Here is a 15459-nt window from a genome sequence, read left to right on the forward strand (position 1 = left end):
ACATGAAAACATTTGATCCCATTCGAGTTCCTCGATATATCCTGCGCTATATGTACTGACTAATATAATCGACAAGTGACATCATCTGAGTAAATTATTTCATACTGTATTAACTCTGTAATAAGAATACAAGTGGGACTTGTTCTGGTGACCAAGTTGGGCCACAAATTTTTGCACCATAAATCAACTCTTCTCGAAATAATAAAGAAAGCTTAGAAGAGAAAGCAATACGGTACACTCTTTTGCTGGGTCAAACAATCTATTAACACCAAGTTAACTTAATATTTTACCAACATATTCCTTTTGTTTATATTTTTTTAGTACTATATCTCAAAATAGAGCCCTCCATATGTTGCTATTAGAAAGCCAAAGTAATAAAACAAATGCGTCTTAACAAACAGGAAAAGAACCTTTCAACTCTTATGAATTTGCCATTCGACAGAATATTACTTCTCCCTTTCATCTAAAAAATATGCATTTGATATCCCAACTTAGTTGTGTATAAAAACTAACTACTAAACCCAAGCATACATCCAACACCTTTACACTTCACCATTCTTGTTTATTGCACACAACGCCTAATATCCATCTTTTACGACTTGGACCATAGAGGTATCTAATCCCTATTCGTTCTCCTAGCTTTCTTCTCTCAGTGTCATTGTCGGCCCAGGATAGTGCAACTACAACAAATTAAGCACACGAATACACACAAAAACAATGGCTAGGAAGAGAAGCTGAAGGACTAATGAAAACTCATGATGATAATGGGAATGTAGCGGATGCTGCAGCCGGAGCTCAACAACCCCGAAAAAGATTTGCTGGAGTTATACAAAGGCCATCAGGCAGATGGGTTGCTGAAATAAAAGATACCATACAGAAAATAAGAGTATGGCTTGGGACTTTTGACACTTCTGAAGAGGCAGCAAGGGCTTATGATGAAGCTGCTTGCTCGCTTCGTGGAGCCAGTACTCGCACGAATTTCTGGCCGTGCTCTTCTTCTTCCACTTCAGCTCTTCCTCCGAAAATCCTTAACATTCTTCTTAGCAGGCTCAGAGAACAAAATAAATCCGTAGCAGCTGCTGCTGCTGCAACTGATGATGATTCATCGAATTCTACCTCCCTACCCGAAATTGGTCATCAGCAGCAGCAGCATCAAGAAGAAAAACTTGTAGACAGAGTAGCTGATTTTTCATATGCACTGTATACCGATTATCTCTATTACCCTGAAGATCATATAACTGATAATTACGTGATCACACAAAATGGCTATAATCAGGAATTTAATATTCAGCCTGTGAATAACTATAAGAGCTCGAACGCAGAGATAATTGAGATAGGGAAGGCAAATAGTACGGATGTAGAAGATATAGAGTCAAATATTGACTTCCAATTTCTTGACGAAATTGGATCATGTTACTATTCGCCATTTTATTTAGCTGAAGAGCTATCAATGGAGACGATGGATAAGGGGGTGGTTTATGGTGAAGAAACATCAATCCTAAGTGAGGCAATGCGGAGGATGAATTACGAGAGGAAGTTTTCAGCTTCTCTTTATGCTTTCAATGGTATCACAGAATGTTTAAAGTTGCAGATGAAATCTGGAGGCGTAACGCTGTCTGAGCAATTATCCAGGCTTCGAAACGCATGCAAAAGGAACCTCGAGGAAGATGGGAGGGAATGAAGAATGCAATATCGGAATGATTGAGAACAAGGATGAAGAGAATTCGTTGGAAGGAGGAAAATTTTCATTGATGCAGTGCTTATGACTGAATTCTCCCTATGGGGCTCTATTGATCTCCCACCAATATCTATGTTAGTTGAAAATATTGGCAGAATCATTTGCGTTCAATATGCTAGGCATATGTTCAGTAGATAGATAATTAACCAGGAATGTATGTTTCAACTGTAAGATGTTCGATTAAATTTTCTATTATTCGTAATTGTTTGCCTAATCGTTCTGTAGGATGGCCTCATGTGTAGGGATTTTCTTTACTCTATCGATCTTTCAGACTAACTCAACAGGGTCCCATACCTTCAAAAGACATAAACAATCATCGAGGAGGAAAAAAGAGGGGGAGGGAACTACATTCAATCCTAACAGTACAAGGGTCAGAGAGAGACCCCATCTTGCAAAATGGAATCTTTAGTTCAATCTTTAGGTAACTGAAATTCCATAAGACACTGAAAATGCTAAGAAGATCAAAAGTAGCTAGAACTCCTAGCGAATCAACAAAAAAAAAAGTTGCTAGGCACCTCTGACCAAGCAGGGTGAAATTTGTTAACAGACATGCAGTAAACTGAGCTGGTATACCAATTATATACAAGCACGAGCTTTTCTGGAAAACATTGATAGCCTTCCAACTTAGCTCCTTATTTCAGAGACTTCAAAGGACCCGAAGCTGAGCAAGAAAAGCAGCACAGAGATCCAAGAAGAGGAACTGTGGACCCTGAAGCCTCTGAAGGTCAAGCAGGTACTTTTCCTCCCTAGTTTTGTAAAGCTGCAGAAAAGAAACTCAAACATCAAATCACACTTCAGAACCATGCAAGCTATAATCAAGAAAATAGACTCAGACAATAGCAGATCCAGACAATAGAGAAACTCTATTGCTTTCTCAAGATTGACCAATTAGGCATAGTTTTTCATCGATGGTGGTATTGGGACCAATTTGTGTGCCCCTGAGCTATTCCACCAAGTACTTACTACCTCTTACCAACACAAATATCGGGTAACTTTGTCCACCGATGAAATCACCCAACTTTCTTCCACTAGTGTTACTTCTTCCTATTCAGATTACAAAAGGACCAAATCATATCAATTCAGATACTGATAACCAACCTAAAAAGCAATTCTCCTGAGTCACCAATGACCCCCCTCCCCTTTCCTCCATACTATCCCCCCTAGTAATAGAGGAAATCTAACAAAAATACCAGCAACCTGGGTTTACAGTATCATAAAATTTGACGAAGTGAGATTGAGTCTTAAAAGTAATTTTTCCAAAGATTTGCATCTAAAACACATTGTTGAGCACCTTGAATAAGCAAGCTAGAAATTTCAGATACATACAGAATAAAAGTTGCTGAAATCCCACCCTCCATGTGATAAAATAGATGTATACATCCACTTAGAAGGACCACAATAGCATTCAACAAGTGAGACTTCCACCAATTATGTGTTATATATTTCATCACTTCAAGTGCAAACTTCCCTCACCCAATTCTTCGTGACCATTATACTAGACGGTTCTTATTTTCATGATAAATGTCTCCACCCACTATCTTAAGGCTAAAGCAGCATTCAAGTACTGTATGAAAAAATTATACCGAAACTAAATGTATGATCCATGAGATTTTTCATTACCTGAACTTCAAATTTGACCACATTTGTTAATTTAGTGACACCATCATTCTCAATGATGGCTGAATCGTCTCCAAAGAACTGACTCCCGTGCATGGAATTAATACCCATGCCTTCATGATGACCGGGTATGCTAGGAACCCAGCGACATTTCATGTTATACTGACCAATCTTTTTCCAACATACATTCAGTTCTTGCAGAGCTTTCAGAACTTCAGTCATTATTTCACGTGGATGCGCGCGAGACTGTAGCAAAAACCAAAAAGGCGCTTATTATCTATAGCATACTGTTGAACAGAATAAAACCGTAAATTGTGTACAAAATATCAACAAAGAAACCATAACATTAACAGAGGTACATCTGTGAGTCTATATTCATGAGATGTTTTCAAAGCTAATCAGTTTAGGGAGGTTTTCAGTTCGATTAAATTTCCATGGAATGACACTCGCACGTAGCCCTTCCCGCTCCACTCACAAGTTAACATAAATATCCTTTGGAATAGTTCTTTAATTAATAAGTATGAACGTCCAGGCACCAGGGGTTTGGTCTAGTGGGTAAGAGAAGGTGTAGCGGAGCAGGCTCATTATCCACCAAGTTCCAAACCATGCGCCATTGGCCACGGGATCCCCATTATAAAAGAAGTATGAATGTCAAAATGATTAGCTTATTTTTAAACAAGAAAAGAGAGAGAAAAGTTAGTTATTTGCATGAGAGGCAACAAACCAACCTGGAGGCCAAGAGCCCATTTTCTTTCGACGGGAAACTGCCTAGCACCAGCTTGCTGATAATCCATTATTCCTGGGAAGCGTTGACCAACAGGAGAAGCAACGTTTTCATTTGAATTGATCTGGTTGTAACCATATTCCTGTAAGGGCATGCTTATATATCCAATTAAACACAGATGTAATGGCAAGAAATCTGGAGTAGACCAAAAAAATCAACCACAACTATATACCCAAGTTAATGTTGATGAACTCAGTGACTGTCATAAAGATGCCACATATTTGTGGAGAAGAAAGTACTTAAATATTGGCAAACTAAAGGGCTCCTTATTATGAAGGCAGATAGACAGAAACTGCAGCTTTATTCAATAACAAACAAGCTAAGACACACCATGGACTCCTGAAATTCAGCTCCAAGATAGCCAGTGGAAACACGATGGCGATTGTCAAGTAGCAAATAGTACGCAACAGTGCCCTGAAATAGAACCAAAAAAATGAGGAAAACAGGCAATCCATGAAAAAATATGGCTTATAACGAAAATTTACCTCATTTTGAACTCTATTGCGAAGAGATTCAGTAAGGTTGTTCCTGTCAAATCCCATCTTAACCACCTCCTGAAGAATCTCTTCATCGATCTGCAATTAAATATTTTTTAAGGATATTTGACTAGATGAGAGTTCTGCTGGTTTAGGAAACCATGTCTAGAGCTGTAAGGTCATACAAAAGTTTAAGCCATGAACTCACCACAAAGGACCCAGCTACCATACAAGTCAGATTGTGAGTTAATGTGACAAAAGAAGCATGTGGAAAAAACAAATAAATAAACCAAAGAAGATGCGAAGATGCACCAAAACATCTGAAGGAGCAATTTTCTAATACAATTTTTTTTGGATAACAATGGTATCCAGTCCAGATTGTGCGCACCTCACTGGGTTCCTACTACCTCCGCATACCTGATAAATCTGAGCACCAACGCTCAAATAGATGGAATGACTTAACAAATGTTTGAGATTAGACCCTGATCATAAAGGTTTGCACCGTTTTTATTGACCACTAGTACTAGTCCACACCCTTGGGAACATTTCCCAAGTATAATCAGTTAATATATCTGCTAATTTGTGTCAAGTGTATTTCACAGAGCGGACTGGAGTAAAACTACAACAAAAAAACTATAGTGGGACTTTATCACAAGCAAAAGGGTGAAGGAAATCAGAACTAGAAAGGTTGGATGAGTGAACAAGGATATCGTGATGCAAAAGAAGATAGAAAGTTGCCTAAATTTTGTGTGAGACAGCAATATGTGACCTTCATTAAGATGTACAATTGTATGTGTCATAAGGGGAAAACTGCTGATCACTTGTTTTTAAGGTAATTATTCTAAAATTATTATTAAAATATCTCTTTACCAAAGGTAGATTTATGAGGCTCTAATGGCAGGAACTTTCACAGCCACTGTCAACTTTCCCATTGTTCAGGTACTTGGAAGTTGCAACATTTTCTAAAGTACACAAGCTGTGCAGGATATATGGGAAATCCTGATCATTCTTTTCAACATCTTCACTCTTTTACCGGAGCGCAGGGGAGGGGGACGTAAAGGTGCAGATGGAATAAATAAATAGAATCTACCATTTAAGGCAATCAACAATGCAAAAGAACATAGAAAATTGCCTAAATTGATTCTATAGCTATTTATCCTCAGAGTTTCCATTGCATAACAGTCAGTCAAGAAATAAGCTCTGTTTGATGAACAGGATTGTGCCATAGAGCCATTTATATGGGACAGCAAATAAGTGAAAGCTGGGGAAAACTATTGATTCTATTCCCCCATGCATAACTTGTTGATTGTGAAACATTAAGGCGAAAAAAGACGAATAATTAATAAGTCAGATGTATGTTGATCTAACCTTCTTTGCTTGTTGCATTGTATCTGGTGGAGGCACGGCCAAATAACGTGGCAAATGAGCCTGGAACCAAGGGTGCAGGCGAATCTCAGGAATAGTCATTCGCTTCATTGGGTCGACTATAAGCATCCTTGGAATCAAATCCCTCGCACCAGCTGATAAATGGCTGGGTAAAGTATATATTCCGCCCTAAAGACAAATTGTTATAAAGTTAAACAGCTGTCTGCAATCAGCCCCAATAGATAAAATAAATGTATCAACTAATTTCTCCCTTTTTCTGTGGACAGGGATAATTTCATTGCAAGGGAGAATCATTTTTCTTTTTCTTTTTGGCATTTCACATCATGTCCACTTTTGCAAATCAACAAAGAAGGATGAGATAGGGTCCCAGCAAATCTAAACAATCTTTGTTTTTTTCAGAACATGATACATTTGGAAGGGCAGAGCTGGAAAACAAAAAGGTGACCAACATACTAAAAATGGGACAAATCAGCAACATATTCAAGCCTCATCAACGAAAAGTGAAGCTACCCACACAATATCTGATGTATTATGTATGCAAGATTGAAAGTTAGGATACAAGGCCAAAATTTTATTCATTTACCCACCAAACAGAATTGGATGCCAGCATGAAAGAGAGTTTGACGACAATCAGGTCGCAGATTTGGAAACAAATTTCAAGCCAAGGGACAGCTCATAAATGTAGAACTAAATCGAATGAAGAATCAACATCAACATTCTGAATTTCAAGTAAATTGAAGTATACCTTTATTTTCTTAAAAAGATTGGGAATGTTTTCATCGTCAAATGGAAGGGTGCCACAGAGAAGAGCATAAAGAATAACGCCACAGCTCCATACATCTACCTCAGGGCCAGCATACAATTTACCTGATATAACCTACAGAGAGAAAGAAAGAATGTAATGAGCATAAGAAGCAGGGGGGGGGGGGGGGGGGTACCCCCTGAGGTTGTACCAAATCCCCTTTACAGCCCCTTGACCAGAGGAACCACTTTACACACCAAACCTTTCCAAAAAAGTGCGTAATTATGGGTGGCAATCAGGTGGTTTGGGCTAAGATGAGTTCAATCCATTAACGCGTCATTATCCAACCACGCCCAAGACCTACTTGGGCCAAGATGGGCTAAACAATCGGTCATAGCCAGAGGGGGGTCTAGAATTTCTAAAGCATGGTGCACAACTAAAAAGGGAGAGAAAAAAGGAGCACCAACTGGGAATTAATCCCTACTCCTTGCGGTAAATAACGCAGCATTCTACCAAGTGCACCATTGAGTCCTTTTGGAATATGAGTACCAACAGATAATATTAGATCAATTCTAGAAAATATGAAGAGAAAAAAATATCTAATTTTGCAGAAAGACTATGGGTTCATGTGCATCATAATTTGGGCCTATATTTGCCCCTTGTCATGGCCCAACCAGCCAAACTTAATACAACTTTAGTTCTTTTTTAAGATATCAATAAACATTCTCAACCGATCCACAAACAAGTCTCCATACATTTTACTTATTATAAAAAGTGAGTCCTAAATGGCTGCGATTTTGGAATTTTTCCTTTGTGGTGTTTGTATCTTGAATTGAGTATTTAAATAAATGATTTGTTTATGTATGGCACCAATTCAATTGATAATAGTCGTTTAAAAGATATGAAGGTATTTATTTTGGGACAAAATTATAATTGGTCAAAATCCTATTTAATGCATACAACTTTTCTGTATCTTTGCATTTAATTTAACACATAAAAATCATAATTGATTCCTGTTCAAATTAGATACTCTTTAGAAGGAGTAAAGTAAATTCAAAATAGTCTAAATTGGTAAAAGTTTAATACTGATTTAAAAATATTTAAATATTAGAAAAAATAATTGAATGATAAACCAGTCCAATTAAAACTTGCTTTTTAAAAAGTGAAAAAAAGTGGACGACGTTTTCTTTCTTTTAGCAAAATCACCCTATATAGCATACAAAAGGTAAATAGGATAAGTATTTGCTGTAAAATAGAATAGACTAAGTAGTCAACTCCTTTAATTAATATTCCTAACAACTAGTGTAAAAAATACATATTCATATCCCAGCAATTTAAAATCTTAATTATAATATCCAACTTTCAAATATTGATCGTAATTATCATTATATCCAATATAGAATGCATATCTATTCCTGATATTTTCATTGTTTATAGTTGTATAGATTTTGAATTAAAAAAAAATTTCTAATCTTAGTCAAAAAAAAAAAAAAAAAAAAAAAAAGAAAAAAAAAAAAAAAAAAAAAAAAAAGGTTTAAGTAAATGTAGTCCTATCCTAGTGAGCAATTAAAAAGGTCAAAAAAATTAGAGACAATTTAAAGAAGTAATATCGGCACTATGATCCCTCTGTATAAGAATAAGGGTGACATTCAGAGTTGCAACAACTATAGGGGTATTAAGTTATTGAGTCACACGATGAAGATTTGGGAGAGAGTGGTCGAGTGGAGGTTGAGGAGGTTAGTGTCTATTTCGGAGAACCAGTTTGGATTTATGTCCGGGCGCTCTACGACAGAGGCAATTCACCTAGTGCGGAGACTGGTGGAACAGTACAGGAAAAGGAAGAAGGACCTGCACAAGGTGTTTATTGACTTGGAAAAGGCATATGACAAAGTCCCTAGAGAAGTCCTTTGGAGATGTTTGGAGGTGAGTAGGGTCGGTGGCGTATATCAGAGCAATTAAGGACATGTATGATGGAGCTAAGACCCAGGTGAGGACGGTGGGAAGAGATTCAGAGCATTTCCCGGTCTTGACAGAATTGCATCAGGGATCTACTCTTAGCCCGTTTTTGTTTGCTTTGGTTATGGAGGTGTTGACGCGACGTATCCAAGGAGAGGTGCCCTGGTATATGCTTTTTGCGGATGAAGTGGTTTTGATTGACGAGACCCGGGGAGGTTTGAATGATAAATTAGAGGTGTGGAGACAGACCCTTGAGTCTAAAGGGTTCAGGTTGAGTAGAAGCAAGACCGAATATTTGGAATATAAGTATAATGGCTCGAGGGAGCAGGACGAGGTAGTAGTAAGGTTGGATTCACAGGTGGTGTGTAAGAGGGATAGTTTCAAGTACCTCAAGTCCATGATTTAGGGGAATGGTGAGATTGACGAGGATGTCTCTCACCGGATTGGGGCGGGATGGATAAAGTGGAAGCTCGCCTTGGGGGTGTTGTGTGATAAGAAAGTGCCGCCCAAGCTTAAAGGCAAATTTTATAGGGTGACAGTCCGCCCGACCATGTTGTATGGAACGGAATATTGGCCAGTCAAGAACTCTCATATTCAAAAATTGAAGGTGGCGGAAATGCGGATGTTACGTTGGATGTGTGGTTTTACTAGGGGGGATAGGGTTCTTAATGAGACTATCCGGGAGAGGGTTGAAGTGGCTTCGGTGGAGGAAAAGATGCGGGAGGTCCGTTTGAGATGGTTCGGACACGTGATGAGAAGGGGCACAGATGCACCAGTTCGTAGGTGTGAGAGGCTTGCTTTGGATGATTTCAAGGGTAGGCCAAAAAAATATTGGAGAAAGATGATTAGGCGGGACATGGAGCAGTTACAGCTTACTGAGGACATGACCCTAGATAGAAAGAGCTGGAGGACGCGTATTAGGATACAAGGCTAGTGACTATTAGGGTAGGTAGGGTAGGGCATTACCTGTTTGGTGTATTACTCTTATTAGGCTACCTTGTTGCATGCTGTATTACGAGTGCCTACTATTCTTTGTTTACTTTCCATTGTAGGGGCGTTTTTATGTCTTGCCATCTTGTTCCATGCGTTTTATACGGTTGTGATTACTTATCTTATCTTGAGCCGGGGGTCTATCGGAAACAGCCTTGCTACTTCTCCGGAGGTTGTGGTATGGACTGCGTACATCTTACCCTCCCCAGACCTCACTATGTGGGAATACACTGGGTTTGTTGTTGTTGTAATATCGGCACTAATTATGTGTTGCATAATATCTCCATATAGTGATATTATTTTATTAATTGAATGAAATTTAGGAGAACCATAAAACTTTAAGCTTAATGGATAACATAATACCATATTCAAACTTTTATATCTCTCTTGGATAATCCATGAGTAGAGCTCTATTTATTTAGGTTAAAGTTTGAAAAATAATGGTTAAGTTTGGTTGCTTAATGGTTGATTTGGGCCAGGTTTTGTCATGGTTTAAGATGAGTTGTGCCCAAACATAGGTCATTTGTAAATGTAGCCCATGCACAACCATAAAACTCAAGCAGGATGGGTGGGTCAAATGGGTTTGGGCTGAATTTGCCATCTTGGTATCAGAGTCAGGCCCACCCAGTTCATTGTTTCCGATGTTGGGCCCCCCTCTTATATTGTCCACGCTCCAGATGTCCAACTCTAGGCGTTCGGGGGAGTGTTGGAGTCCTACATCGGTGGGTTAAAGGGTCCTTCGTCTCCTTATATGGTCTTGGGCAATCCTCCCCTCATGAGCTAGCTTTTGAGGTTGAGTTAGGCCCAAGGTCCATTTCTTTATAAAGGTATCAGAGTCAGGCCCACCCAGTTCATTGTTTCCGATGTTGGGCCCCCATCTTATATTGTCCACGCTCCAGATGTCTAGCCCTGGGCGTGCGAGAGTGTTGGAGTCCCACATCGGTGGGTTAAAGGGTCCTTGATCTCCTTATATGGTCTTGGGCAATCCTCCCCTCCCGAGCTAGCTTTTGAGGTTGAGTTAGGCGCAAGGTCCATTTATTTATCAGTATTTAACCACTTTTCTTAGATACGTGCATTTCTTAACCAATCACAACCCAACAGATGTCAAAATATATTAAAAAAAAGTCTCAACATAAGCTCTTGGCTATGGATGAGGAAGAAGAAGAAAAAGCTTTTGCAAAAGCTACTAAAGATCAAATAGTGTGGCTTCACTACGGTCAGAAATGGGAAATAGTTGATGGTGATGGGGAGTAAAGGCGATGCAACCAGTATGAGGGATAGGATGGCAAAATTGCACAAGGGAAGCAACTAAAGAGGTGCTCTAGGGGTAACCTTTTTTTGCGGGGGTGGATGGGGGTGGGGGGTTGTCGAGGGGGATTGATGGTAGAATGGAGCAGTGCAAGGGAAAATGGAAGCCAATAAGGTGGCCTATGTCGAGTGGGTAGAGAGAGACAAGGAGAAGAGGGGAAATAGAGAGAGATGTAAAGTGGCCATTAAGTAGGCAAAGTTGGCAATTACAATAGCTAAGACGGCAGCTTTTGAATACTTGTAAGAAGAACTACAGGACAGAGGCAGGGAAAAGAAGTACAGATTGGAAGGCGAGAGAGAGCAAGGTCCAGACTTGGACCAAGTTAGGAGCATCAAAGACGAGGATGGCAAATTATGGGTGGAAGAGGCACATATTAGATGAGATGGCAGCTTTACTTTCATAAACTCTTGAATGAATAAGGAGACAAGAATATTGTATTGAAGATTTAAAAAACTAAGGGGTCGTTTGGTTAGGAAAAGAGCTATCCCGGGATAACTAATTTCGGGATTAGTTATCCTGGGATAATCCGAGATTAGTTATCCCACCATGTATATGGGATAACTTATCCCATCACTATGGTGTAAATGGTGGAATAAACAATCCCGGCTATAACTAATACTTCAAACCAAACATGGGATAAAATTGTACTTCATTTTATCCCGGGACCATTTATCCCTATACCTCACACCAAACAACCCCTAAGAGAGTTGTGAGACTTCGTATGGTGTGGAGGTATAAGGTTTGAGGAGGTTAAAGAAGCAATTCATAAGATGAGAAGGGGACGGTAACTAGGCCAGACGAGATTCCGATGAAATTTTGAAAAATCACGAGCGAGGTAGGTTTGGATGGCTAACTGGGTTGTTTAACGTCATTTTTAAGATGTCTCAAATACATGAGAATGGAAGTGGAGTACAATGATCCCGTTGTACAAGAACAAACCTGATACTCAGAATTGTAACAATTATAGAGGTATAAAGTTGTTAGGTCACACTATGAAGGTATGGGAAAGGATGGTATAGATTAGGATACAGAGAGATGTGTCGATTACCCAAAACCAATTTGGATTCATGCCGAATCCGCCAACCACAAAAGCTATTCATATTGTAAGGAGGTTGGTAGAGCAATATAGGAAAAGGAAAAAGGACTTGCATATGGTGTCTCATTGACTTTGGGGGAAAAAAGCTTATGAGAAAGTCCTTAGAGGTTCTATAGAGATGTTTGGAGGCTAAATGAGTACATATGGCATCCATTAGGGCGATTAAGGACATGTACAAGGGGTCAAAAACTGGGTGAGGATAGTGGGCGGAGATCGAAACACTTCCCAATCATGATGGGATTGTACGAAAGATCAGCTCTTAGACCCTTTTTATTTGTCTTGCTAATGGATGAACTAACGAGTCATACATAAAGGGAGGCACTTTGGTATGTGTTGCTCGCGGATGACATAGTATTGATTGAGGAGACCCGCAACAGAGTTAACGATAAGCTATAGGTTTAGAGACAGACCCTAGTACCTACAGTCTAAAGGGTTCAGGTTGAGCATGACTAAGATAGAGTGACTGAAATGCAAGGCCAGTGACATAACTCACAAGGCAGATGTAGTATTGAGGATTAATATTCAAGTTGTCTCCAAGAGAAGAAGTTTCAAGTATCTTGGGTCTATAATCCAAGGAAATTGGGAGATTGACGATGATGTTACACATCGTATACGAGCATGGTGTAACGAAAGCTCGCATCCGGTGTCTTGTAATTTAAAAAGGTGACATCAAAACTTAAAGGTAAAGTTTTATAAAGTGGTTGTTAGACCAACTATGTTGTATGAGGCGAAGCATTAGCCGGTCAAGAACTCGCACATTCTGAAGATGCAAGTTGCGAACATAAGGATGTCGTGATGGATGTGCTTGCGAACATAAGGATGTCGTGATGGATGTACGGGCATACGAGGAGAGATAGGATTAGGAATGACAATATTCGAGACAAGTTGGGAGTGGCCTCTATGGTGGACAAGATGAGAAAAGCGAGACTGAGGTGATTCGGGCATGTGAGGAGAGAAGTCTAAATGCCCCGATGCAGAGGTGTGAGAGGTTGGCTAGATGGTTACAGAAGAGGTAGAGATGGGCCAAAGAAGAATCGGGGAGAGGTGATTAGACAGGACATGACGCAGTTTCAGCTCAACAAGGACATGATCTTAGATAGGAGGTTATAAAGGACCCAAATTAAGGTAGATGGTTAGTTAGGTACTTGAGAGTTATCTCACTTATTCCTTCAAACTAGCAGTCGTAGTAATACTTTGAGAGTTCTCGTAATTCCATTTCCATGATTTTCATGTTTCGTGTGATTCGAATATCGTATTATTTTATTGTAATTACTTTTTAGTATGTTTTCTCATGCTTTCTTTAGCATTTGTCTTTACTTCTCTCTCGTTGGTTTCCTTTTTAGAATTGCCTTGTAATGTTTTTACCCAAGTCAAGGGTCTATTGGAAATAGCCGCTCTACCTCACTAATGTTTTTACCCGAGTCGTGGCTCTATTGGAAACACATTACCCTCTCGGAACCCACTTGGGGGATTACACTTGATATGTTGTTGTTCTTTGTAAAATACTTAAAAAATTGCCAAAATATCAGCAATTATACTTAAATATTATTGTTCCACATTTTTCTTCTTCCCATTTTTGAAATTAGATCTGGCACAAAATAGACAAATCCATTCAAACAGGACTAAATCTGAGAACTTATTGGATCATTCTTTCTCATTGGCCATTAAATTATATCGTTGAGTTCTCTCCAATAGAAATTTTCCCACGCCTATTGATCTAAAAGCTACACTTTCCACCTTCATCATCCAAAATAGATGGAGAAAAAGACCACTGATACCTTCTTTGGTAGTCAGAAATGGAGGTCTAAGGAGCCCAATAATAAAGAGCTCAAAATGTCAGTTACCACAAGCTTTTTTTAATTAAAATGAATAAAGTGGAGGTTGAAATGGGTTTTCTCCGCTGAATTTGGCTAAAAAATTCTTCCTAAATGGTTATTCTGTGCCAGAATACATACGGTTACCGGAGATATAGATTTGGATGGAGGACTAAAGAAGACTAAGAAAAGAAAAGGAAAATAATTTAGGCTGTTGGTTAATATTATCAAATCTGAACCGTTCAAAAAAATTGCAGATACACATTTTTACCACTTCGCACATTTATTTTGTTCTACCCTCCCAGGACCCTCGCACTTACTTTATTTGTAAATTATGCACTGGCCACGTGTACTGATTCCCGTGGTCAAGGGGTGTGTAAAGGGGATTTGTGTACACAACCTCAGGGTAAACTACGTGTTACGCTCGGAAAAAAAGTACTAACAAATGTCAAAATGCAGCATACACTGTAAGTATTTGGTTGAATCACAACTCTTTTTTCCCGACAGTAGGAAGAACCAAAAAAAAGTAATTGTTGTTAACTCGAATCAGAAGCTTCAGTACCTCTGGGGCAGCATAGTTTGGGCTTCCGCAACTTGTCTTCAGAAAATGACCATCGCGCATGATATTGCTCAAACCAAAATCTGCTATCTTCACATTCCATTTGGAATCCAGGAGGAGGTTTTCAGGCTTAAGGTCTCTATGAACCACCATGTTTCTATGGCAGTACTCCACACCAGATATTATCTGTTTTCTTAGAAGAATTAGAGTACGATCACTACTTTAAAATAGTTAAACATCATGAAAGGAAGTGGCACATCCACCTGCTGAAAAAAATTACGAGCTTCATCCTCCTGCAATCTTCCCTTCTCGACAATGTAATCAAACAGCTCGCCAGATTTCACATACTCCATCACAACATATATATCTGATGGTGTCTCTATGACCTCATAAAGCCGTATAATGTGAGGATGCATGAACAATCTCAATATTTTGATTTCTCTTCGGACTGCAGAATGTCAGCAATATAAAACTCTTTACACAGTCCAGACGTCCATAAACAGAAAAAGAAATTGATAATCGTAGCCTAGAACCAAGAGGAAGCAATGGCCAATTATTGAGAAAAAAATCCTCCTCCATCAAGGTATATCTCACTGGGCAATGTTCTAATCAAATCACACAATTCACAAGCACCTAGAGATTTGAGATCAAAAGTTTGATATATGGAGTTTAATGCACTTTTGTGTGAGAAAGAATAAAATATTACCTTCATAACTGAATTTCCTTTCATTAAGTTTACCAGAAGAAAAGTTCAACCACATATAAATCAATTGACAATTTTCTTTTTTTTTATTAAACATAGTGTCCAGGTCAGCCTGTGCACCTCGACTAATTCCACAGCAACAATAGGTACCAGGTAAGTCTGTCCGTCCACCAAGGGGGACAAGGCAAGTACAGATGGGAAGAAATCCCCTAGTGATACGAGAACATCCAAGGAACACGAGAAAAAAAGGCTCAAAACAGTCCAAACAATATGAAGAACCCGAGAGCTC

General features: G+C 39.1%; 2 protein-coding genes across 6 annotated transcripts in view; one reads left to right on the top strand and one right to left on the bottom strand.

The window, feature by feature from the left end:
* Positions 1–306: 306 nt before the first annotated feature.
* LOC107858760 (ethylene-responsive transcription factor ERN1-like) lies at positions 307–1919 on the top strand. Its single transcript, XM_047406415.1, has one exon. It carries the CDS (start codon positions 746–748, stop codon positions 1679–1681), a length of 936 nt encoding a protein of 311 aa, XP_047262371.1. The 5' UTR covers positions 307–745; the 3' UTR covers positions 1682–1919.
* Positions 1920–2127: 208 nt separating this feature from the next.
* LOC107858759 (SNF1-related protein kinase catalytic subunit alpha KIN10-like) overlaps positions 2128–15459 on the bottom strand; it is a 19670-nt gene continuing 6338 nt past the window's right edge. For 3 of the 5 annotated variants that reach the window (XM_016703535.2, XM_016703537.2, XM_016703538.2), the window contains exons 3-11: positions 14731–14915; positions 14471–14653; positions 6747–6878; positions 5984–6169; positions 4625–4714; positions 4470–4553; positions 4084–4221; positions 3359–3601; positions 2128–2498 (exon numbers count right to left, since the gene is read on the bottom strand). In XM_016703535.2, the coding sequence (XP_016559021.1) occupies positions 2385–2498; positions 3359–3601; positions 4084–4221; positions 4470–4553; positions 4625–4714; positions 5984–6169; positions 6747–6878; positions 14471–14653; positions 14731–14915 (1355 nt within the window). In that variant the 3' untranslated portion in view covers positions 2128–2384. 5 annotated transcript variants of the gene reach the window in all.

This window comes from Capsicum annuum, chromosome 2, assembly GCF_002878395.1.
Source record: "Capsicum annuum cultivar UCD-10X-F1 chromosome 2, UCD10Xv1.1, whole genome shotgun sequence".
NCBI classification, from domain to species: domain Eukaryota; kingdom Viridiplantae; phylum Streptophyta; class Magnoliopsida; order Solanales; family Solanaceae; genus Capsicum; species Capsicum annuum.